General features: G+C 38.1%; 1 protein-coding gene across 1 annotated transcript in view; it reads right to left on the bottom strand.

Annotated features, from left to right (window-relative positions):
* Positions 1 to 2,679: 2,679 nt before the first annotated feature.
* The window catches only part of ASNS (asparagine synthetase (glutamine-hydrolyzing)), a 14,077-nt gene continuing 6,776 nt past the window's right edge, over positions 2,680 to 9,980 (bottom strand). Inside the window, exons 5-11 of the mRNA XM_010180125.1 lie at positions 9,386 to 9,513; positions 8,472 to 8,598; positions 7,038 to 7,144; positions 6,590 to 6,690; positions 4,868 to 4,949; positions 4,449 to 4,604; positions 2,680 to 3,118 (exon numbers count right to left, since the gene is read on the bottom strand). Coding sequence (XP_010178427.1) covers positions 2,909 to 3,118; positions 4,449 to 4,604; positions 4,868 to 4,949; positions 6,590 to 6,690; positions 7,038 to 7,144; positions 8,472 to 8,598; positions 9,386 to 9,513 — 911 coding nt within the window. The 3' untranslated portion in view covers positions 2,680 to 2,908. The remainder of the gene's footprint in view (positions 3,119 to 4,448; positions 4,605 to 4,867; positions 4,950 to 6,589; positions 6,691 to 7,037; positions 7,145 to 8,471; positions 8,599 to 9,385; positions 9,514 to 9,980) is intronic.

The following is a 9,980-nucleotide window of genomic DNA, read 5'->3' as shown; positions in this document are numbered from 1 at the left end:
GAAGTCAAGGTAGACCACATTCACCGCTCTGATCAAATTCTATGAGCCATGTTAATCACAATAAAAATAGGGGAAAAAAATCCCCTACTTCAGAGGTAAAATTAACATTTTTTCATTCCCTAGCCCAGTATTACCTTCCGTCTTCCTTAGAACTGGCATTTTATACCTGATACAACTCACATTTCTAATTTTTAATTTCATACTTGTTTTTTTAATTACTTTCAAATTTAATATTGAATGCCTTCAATACTAACAGATTCAACTCACCTGCAGCACCAGCACAGCATCTTGTGAGCAAGAGCAATTAAACAACTTCTTTTTCTTTTCTGCTCAGCTTTACCCCCATTCCAAACCAGTACTTATTACCATCCATGAAGCTCACATACAAACCCCACTGAGAAGCGTGTGAAGAAGCAGGCTAAAAACACCAGGAGAGGAAGATAAGGAGCAGCCTTCCTTTGGGATGAAGGGCTGGTTTGTGCAGACACGCTGACAGCGGCTGCCATCTGCCGGCTAGAAAAATAAAATTTAAAAAAAATCATCCCTTAAAGAAACCTCTTGATCTGAATTCAAACTTTGACATACTCCTTTTTGGCCCACTGGAGGGGGTTCATTTTGTGCATTATCTGCACCCAGAGGTAGGCTTATTTGAAACTTTAAGATTTTCCTAATCGCATCGCTTATGCCAACTGCAAGGTCTATGTAGATATGTAAATGTCTCATATATAAAAAAAAAAGCAATAGCCCCTGAAATTCCAAAATAGGGAACCATGACATGCATTACACAGGTGACACACGTGCTTTGGCTGTCCCTAGGAAAGTTACTGAGGAACACAGAGCTTACCTCACTACAGAAACACGCAGCCTCTCCTGCACTCAGTCCCTCCTCTCCTTGGGAAACGCTGTTCAATAGCCAGCTCAGACACAGCATTACCTTATATTAAACCCTCCTTCAACAGCTTTTCTCTCTTATTTACTAATTGGAGTAAGACATTAGGTCTGCGTCAGAGCAAACGACGAAGTCCACCCCTCGAAAGTCCAATTTTTTGGTATTTTACTTTATCCGCAATTTACCACATTTTACATCAGTAAAAAAGCTAAAATAATTACTATCACCAATCTAGGATCTTGCCTCACTGTGTAAAAGCCCAATGTATTAAGAATAATTTAAAAAGGTGGATTTCCTCAAATGCCTCATGTTGCAGCAGAAAAGTGCATTTGAGTAACAAATCCAAAATCTGTTGAACTATTTTTACTTCAGGCAAATGCCACTTTCTTATCATCTCAGCCTTGAGTAGTAAATCTCTTTACACATCAGTACCTAATCAACATATTCTATACTCTTCTCCCAAGTCAAAATCGATTTTACTGCTTCAAAGAGATCCAGACAAGCACAAGGCTGTTAGGTAAAGAAGGCTGCAGGAATATACTACCTTGCTCATCACACATTAATAACTAACTAGTATGTGCAAGTTTATGTCAAAATGTGTCTGCTACTGGCCACAGTTGGACAGTTCATGGGCTCCATGGTACCACCAAGAAGTTTTAGTAAGGTTTCCAGAACAGGGATTCAAGGGCAGGATTAAGGGGCAGTTAATGTTTAATAAACAATCAATCATTTTATGAAACGTCCAAATTGCTTATATTTTATCTTTTAAATAACAATTGGCTTTGGTTTCCTAGACAAGAGGGACAATAAACTAAACTTGTCTTCATAAAGAGCATGATCAAGTCAATCTGCAGCACATGTATATTTTTGACCACCCTTATGTTTAAGTTACCTTTAGAAAAAGCAGCCCCCATGCCTAAGCAGTTAATAAAAAGTTGTCATGGATAATAAGTCATTTGTTTTTCAGTGGGTAGTAGAAGTTCTTGTGTTTTCTGAAGAAGCGTTTTTTCCATTTTTCCAAGTAAGCTGTCTGATCTCATTTTGCCTTCACTGATGCTTTGTCTGGCTAAAATCTATGGTTAACAGGGTTGGCTCACCACACAGTTGGCCACATGCAGTTGAGCAGCAACACGATCTACCTTTTCATTACACAAGTGGAAAAACTCTCACAATAAGTGAAAAATTTCTTAAAATACTTAGTGATGCAACTTCCAATCAGACTGATACAAATCACCTGGTTAACACTCTATTTTCAAGAATGATAAATACATTTGAAAATTTAAGCCCTTGAGTTAGAAACAAGACATAACTCTGCTTCTCTCATCTGTTCTGCTTTTTGGTAACAGTCACAATATCTTTAGACTACTGATATATTTACAAGATTCAAAACAGCCAACTGGTGGCTTTACAGTAACAAATAAGATTCCCATTCATTTAATTAAGTAACACCCAGCACCATCACTATTATGAACACTACTAAGCATCTCTGCATAGCTATGAGTATCTAAATAACTTCTGAAAACCAGACCAAGGTTCTCAGGAATGCTTAAAAAGACATTCAGAATAGAATACAGACAGACTATCCAAATCCCACAGCCAGGAACACAAATCACTAAACAGTCAGGGTCAAATTCCCCTTTGCTCAGAGGGCCTGCAGCAGTTTGAATCACTTAGCCTTTTTCAAGTCCTCAAAACAGAGCTCGCATTAAAATATACTAAATGACTGCAAGACAAATTAATACAATCAAGGTCATGTAAGGAACAGAGCTGCCAAATAATGTAGTTCTTCATCCATGAAGTATTTTCCCATGAATTACAAAGTTTTGGTACAGCAGAGTGAATTTTTAATAGTACACTACCACATAAAGCTCTTATTTCCAATAGCATTGTCCAAATACACCTTAAAGAGCATTTAAGCTTTAGGTTTCCAAAAAGTGTTTGGTTTTTTTTTTCTTTTGAAGTGGAGCATATGCAAATTGCTTGCAGCACTTCTGCAATCTGGGGGATTATTTCAATGACCTATTCTTGGGCAGCCAACTTGTAATGTTTCAACGTGCGAGCAGAAGGATCAGTAGCTTTAACCCATCTTGGCATCCAGTAGTGGGGCAGCCAGTTGCTTTGCCCTGGATAGTGCTTTTCAAAGATCTCACGGTAGTAATAACTTTCCTTCGTTTTAGGAGGATTAAAAGGATATTTCTCTGCTGCCTTTTCCAGCAGAAGGTCATCAACCTATAGATATAAGCAAGACAAAAGTTAAGCTGCAAATACATTAAACTTTTTTAAGTCAATTTGCTGCAAGTTATAAGACATACAAGGATTCACCAACCACTGAATGCCCATAGATTTTAAGAGTCTATTCTAGAGGCAGAGGTTTCTGACAGGAGAATTTTTGTCACAGATTCCCTTGATCTTTATGAATACATAACTATATTTCCATGCTCTTACTATTTCTCTCTGCATTATGTGTGAAGCCCATTTCTCTTTGGGTACAATCACCTTTGTTAGTAAGCTCACAAAAACTTCTTTACTATCCTTGACTTTGCTGTGAATCAACTGGAACAACATAAAGCAGTCTTTTTGCCATGTAAGTGGCTTCCTACCTTTCTGTTCAGCTCAGAGTTGTTGACTCTGTTTCTATAACCAAGCCCTTAGCAACAAAAGACCTGGGATGCAGAGGGAAAGACACCTGCAGTTGCTAAGCTGGCTAGGAAAGGGAGGGTGAATAGTTGCACCAGCTGAAGCAATTTCTTAAAGCAGCTCACTTCTACTGCCAACACGCCATCTAACTCCTCACAGCCACAAAATAAATTTACCCCTACTACACCAATGCAGGCTCAGTGCAGGCAGCACAACACTGGTGCCTGACCCAACTACTTTCTTGCCTGTGGATACAGAGAATGAAAATGGGAAACAAGCAGTTAGTGGTAGGACAGACAAGCACCCATACACCACAGGTTCAACTACACGTATTTCTGTATAACAGAGCTCTGGTATAAATTGGTGCTGCTCCTTCTTGTCAATGATTAAACTACCTCTGTACACCAGAGATGTCCAAAGCCAAAAACTGGTTAGCAATGCAAGCAGAGGCTTTAAAAAGCAAAAGGGCTTAGCTAGGCATGGCTGGAGAAAACAAACAACATAAACAAAAAAGGGCATTATAAAGTTATTATGCTGTTACTCAGCTGAAGAATAAGTTCATGCAAGTGCCTTCAGCTGAAGCAGCTGCTTTGCATGTAGCCCAGAAATTGTTTGCTGACAGGCAATCTAATTTGCAATCCAGATACTTAAATGATGTTCATTTCCTTACACAGTAATGTCTGTCAGGCTCTAGCATTTCTTTGTGTCTGAGATTTCAAATGCCTTTAACCAAGTCAGATAGCTAGAAGACCACTGCTTAAAGTTTATCTTGCTCCTCCACCATGAAGCTCAAGTTACTGTCATACCAATTTATTCTCCCAACTAAGCATGTGACCTGCCTGCCCTTGACAGCCATATCTAATATACTTAAATGTGAAAGAAAAAAAACACAAAAAAAAAGAAAAAATAAGCGGTACTGCACCTGTTGATCAATATAGTCCTGAAGAATAGAAAACCAGGATTTCTTTACTGATGCTATGCCATCACTGAAAGCTTCTTTGGGTCTCCAGAGTATTTCTTTGGGAAGCAAGTTGGAATCTTCAAAGGACTGTCTTAAAAGGTATTTTTCAATTCCATTCTGTTTGCAGAACAACAAACAATGTAGTGAGTCTCAGGAAGTTCAGTACAAAGATGTGGCTTTAAACACTTAAGACATGGTTTCCTTTCAGAAGGTCGTCAGAAAAGGGCTCCCAGTAGTCCAACAATCTAGCAAAACATTTAAGAGCATACTTGACTTTGGGTAGAGGAGTTAACCATCAAGTTCAGCAATTTGGCCATGCTTAGAACACATAGCAGTGAATTTGTAAGCTTACACTTTGGTCCAACCCTAGTTTTACATACCTTTGGGATTCGCAGTTCTGCTGGTAGAGATAAGTAATAAGAAGTAAACCGATGATCCAAAAATGGGACTCTCAGTTCAAGACTAAACAGAGTAAATAAACAGAAAAGATATTGAATTAATCCAACAAATCATCTACTTATACATTTTGTAACAGTTAAGCTTTCCCTGTCTTTCACATAAACACAAGGTTTTCTGCTTTTAATTAGAAGAAATTTAACTTCCATATCCATGACTATCTGCGTTTAATTCATCAGTTTGGAAAGATAAGTACATGGTCTGCACAGATTAAAGATCTCCATTTATGATGCCATCTGCTGGGCAGCTTCTAGTACAATGAATTTAAAGACTACAGTCCTGCAAGATTTGCAACAACTGTTGTTCCATCTAAGCAAAACCACACTGAATAAAAGTCCTGTTACCTCCAGAGAACTATCAAGTTGCTCACTGGGATTTACACCAGCATCTGTGAAGACATCACAGAACCAAGCAAGGATTTCTGCTGTCACTTCTGAAATCCACATTTGTTTGTGTTTTCAAGAGACAATGAAAAGGAAACTGCATGGACACCATTGCACTATAAGTTACTGATCCTACAGCATTTGCAGAAGTTCTCTCGTATTCAAAGACAAATGGAGATTTTATACTGCATTCTAGTAATTTCCTTGTCTCTGTAGCTTCTCCTTTGATAAAGCTTCAGCTACTTCAGGTAATACCCACCGTACCAAAAAAAAAAAAGCTCCATCATTCAGCAATCAAGTACTGAGGCTCGGTTTCCACATATACTGACCAGATGTGCATTGCAAGTTTTTCCATACAGTAACTTTTTTTCTAACTCATAAAGGTACTTTCATCACTTCCACTCTACTTTTAATTCCTCTCCCTTTTCTCCATAAATGTGAACACCTTAAATTCAATTTGGTAATACAGGGTTCTTTCTTCCTAGCAGTGCAGTGAAGCTTCTCTTCAAGAAATGGCAACTCTCTACAGAAGAGCAGCCAGAGCATGATATTAAACAGCCTTGTATAAGTAGCCAAACTTTTCAGTGCAAAACAAATTATGAGGCAAATGGCAGGTCTCCTGCACCCTGTCCTTCTCTATATAGGAAAGGAAAACATAAGAACATCATTTCAGTAGTTTTTAAATTCTTCATACACGTGCTGATTATCAGATTCAAGATTCCTCTTTGTCTAAATCTAAAAAAAAAAAACCAAAGTCACATACAACTCTGCCTTTCCTCCTTCACTCTGCATAGTTATGTTTCTAATTCACTGCTTCTATAAGGACTAGTACAATCACAGGCAAAAGATATTTCCTGCATCAGCTGGCAACACAGTGGGCCCCTAGAGTCACAGAAGATGAGACTGAATTTTGCAGTGTGGTTTGCTGTTGCTCAAATTCCTCAGGCTACAACTTCAATTTCACCTTGGCATACAAATGCCCTGCAGTCTTGCTCCAGAATCAAGAGCTACTCAAGCAGAGTATGGGGTGCAGCCCATTTGCTACTACTACTCTGAAGACCAATGATCAACGTAGAGTAGTTAAGAACTAGACAGTCGGAATAAAATTTGCCTGCACCACAATATTCTGAATCACTTAGTAATTCAAAGAGTAAGAAGTCAACAATAAACTGTTGTAATTTACTCAAGAGCAGCAGAACTTTTAAGATCTTCCTAGGCTTCTAAATCATGTGAGTCCTCAGCATCCAAGAGGCTATGTTTTACCCGTGTGCTGCAGTAGTTCTGTCCGCACGAAGCACATCAAACAGGTAGAGCTCCTTCAGAAGCCGCTCACTCTCTTCCGCAGCTTCTTCGGGAGATGGCGCCTGTAAGCAGACACATCCATGTAGCACACAGACACAATACAGTAGCACTGAGGGAACCATTACTTGCTGTCCTGTGTTTAAGTAGTAATGATCGCTGAGTGATCTCAGAACTAGCAAAGCTTACATACAAGAAATAAACAGTCTCAGGAATTTTTGCAGTTTTAAAAAAGGGGGTTTTTTTAGGTGATTAAATTAAATCCCTTGGATTTTATGCTACCTCAAGATAAAGTCTAAACAAATATACAACTGTGAAAATTCTCAAACATCATACCTTGAAATATCAGAGATTTTCCGTTGAAGGGGAGAACAAGCAGCTCATGGGCTTTCTGTACAGGGAATGTATTTACCTTATGGAAATATATATATCCTTGTGTCAGCTCATCTGATCCTTCTCCTGAAAAAATGACCACGCTGTCTGTTTTCTTCCGTATGTATTTGGAGACAAGATACATACCTTAAAAAAAAGTATAAAGTTATTAAAATACAGTGACATGTACATGCAGCTTGTGCAGTTTTAAATTTAGCATTTTAGAAGTTTCTCTCCTACACTACTTTCTTCTGTGGCAAACAACTGCAATGCACTAAAATAACACCCAATTTTTGTTCAAAGCTATCAATAATCACACTAACGAAGTGCCGCAAATACATCTAAACTGTGTACGTACACTTAGCCCTCAAAATATGAGTGTGTGACTGTGATCCTGGGAATGCTGGAGGATTCCTGTGGGAACACACAGAGGAGTTGTTCTGACTCAGTTCAAAATTAAGCACATTATTAATTCCAGCACAGTCCTGAACAAACCTTCTAGCTTTGGAGAACAAAACTACCAGCAAAAGTTTCTGCTTAACTCTTTGCCACTGTGGGTTGAACTGGATGAAGCCCTTTTTTAATTGTATTTTTTTTAAATAATTAGTTATTAATCAGAATTATTACATTAGCGATCTAATGTAAAGGACCTAGTTCCTTATTTCTCATACTAAGCAGCAATCACAAAGAAAGATTACAGATGAAAAGTTGGCTTTATTTTTTAAAGAAACATTTCCAATATTTCACATTGCAAAGTCCTAGCATCACATACCAAATTCCACTCCGGGAACTGGGTTTTCCACACTGTGTTCCCTATTTGGCTTACTAACTTTTATACAGTGTTTTAGACTGACACAAGATTAACTGGGTCAAACGTCGTAGCTGGCACTGCACAGAAGGTCACACTAGATTAGGGCTTTCCATTCTTATCTGGTCAGTAACCCTTTGCAAGAAGCTGCCGGTGACTTTCTTCATTTCTCAGCATCAAACATACACTATGAGAAGTCTACCTGACTTGTGTGCACATGTGTTGCTAGACGGTGCCAAGAAATACCTCACTTTAGTATTAAAACTATGCAAGGAATAGGGTAATTGTAACTGTTTTGCTATCATAACATTCAGTACCTTAGATAACCTGTAAATTTTCCCCCTTCCTCCAAGGTTCATATTTATCAGAGCAGGAACCCTAGAGCTGTAGATCTAATGTTTCTGCTTCATAAAACTTTTTTTTTTAATCCCAAAGCTTCATGAACATCTCTTGACACTTGTTTTCTACAGTCAGTGACTTTAAACCTAATAACTGGTTTTGACTTAGCATGGTATCATAGACAAGATCAGGCAGCAGAACCTGGGAATCCCAGTTCGCAGGTTCTGTGACAGCTAAAGCATCTACCTGATGACTAACATGATTTTGCATCAAATTTTATTTAGGTGATAAAAAGCAAAAATTTCTATTAAAAAAAAAAATTCTTACCAATTGAAGCTCTTATTGTTGTGATGTCATAGGTTTCCAAGGAGAAGATAACCTCCTCTATTGCCTGAATTCCTTCTTCAGAATTAAATATTACTTCATGATGTTCACTGCCTATATGTGCTGCCACCTGTTTGTAAAAGGTAATAACAATAATGTATTGCTTTTCAATTAAAATATTTTAAAACATACATTATGTTTAAAACACACACATTGAGTGAAAGCACCAGCTCCCTTCTGCCATAGTGAGAATGATATGACATTAGGCCAAGAAAAGAGAATACGGTAGCAACCCCTCTGACTTGCAGTGATACATTCACCAGAGGGAACATTAATTCTCCTTAATTACCGTGTTTGATCAGGGTTACAACAGCCCATCCAGCTGCTTGCCCAGAGCATAATAGAATCTGCACAGGCTCTAAGTACTCTGGGTATTTGTTCTGAAGAGAAAAAGCAGCTCAGAAGCCATGACAGCCTGGACACCTAAAGGGTACACCAGATGCCAAACAGTTTGTACAAGGCTCTTAACTCAGTAAACTGACGATTAATCTACAATATTTAACATATATACAAATGCCATAGCATAGGAACCATAGCATGGAGATTTACCCTAAAACCCAGAGGCAGAATTGAGACAACTCCAAGGTACCATCTTTTTGGTACCAATGCAATGGGAGTCTGTCATGAAAGTCTTCCAAATGCAAGAGAAAAACAGGTAAGACTTAATTATCTTTTTCATAAGATTTAACTAAGCAACAAATGTTGTACTAAATTATTTACTGCAAACTGCTTTACATCATAGCAATATATGAATATTCGGTATTACTATTAATACCATACCATGAAATCAGCACCATTAATACACACAGTTTAACACTGAGCAGCTCAGAACAAACTGGAAGCAATACTTGCTATACCTTTCTGGCAGCCAGTAAGTCAGGACTGTTTTCCATTCCAATTGCAAAGGTTTGTAATGGATACTTGATGTTGATTTCTTTCATTTGTTTCAGAAGAACAGCTGCAACCAAGCTGGAATCTAAACCCCCTACCAACAAAACAAAATATCTGGTTAGGTGTTTGACTGTTTGGGGTTTTTTTCTTTCCTGTGAAGGACACTGAATCTAGAGAGTAGGATCTCATGAGTGTGCTTCATTTTTAAGTCATGTGAATCCAAGGTACTTGTACAAATGCAAATTACCTCTGCTTAACAAGAGAATTGGGCAACTTTAGTGGAACATCTTCAATAATAGTTGTTAGTACTTTTGGCATCTGAAGCATCAGTGAAAATCCTTCTCTGAGATACACAGAAAATATTCTGAAAACACTGTACCACTACAGAACATTGCCCTTCTCAACTCTGCTATAAGGGGATTTCTTCTCCATTTCAGAACTGCTCTCTATCCTCTTCTTACCTACACATACGATACTCTACTGATAGAACTATGTAATTAATCCTTTATTGAATAAAAAATAATTAAGAGAACAGAATGTTTACTGTAAGGATTCCACTCT

Source organism: Mesitornis unicolor, unplaced genomic scaffold, assembly GCF_000695765.1.
Source record: "Mesitornis unicolor isolate BGI_N332 unplaced genomic scaffold, ASM69576v1 scaffold6400, whole genome shotgun sequence".
In the NCBI taxonomy this organism is placed as follows: Eukaryota; Metazoa; Chordata; class Aves; order Mesitornithiformes; family Mesitornithidae; genus Mesitornis; species Mesitornis unicolor.
This window is presented reverse-complemented; position numbering and strand designations above follow the sequence as displayed.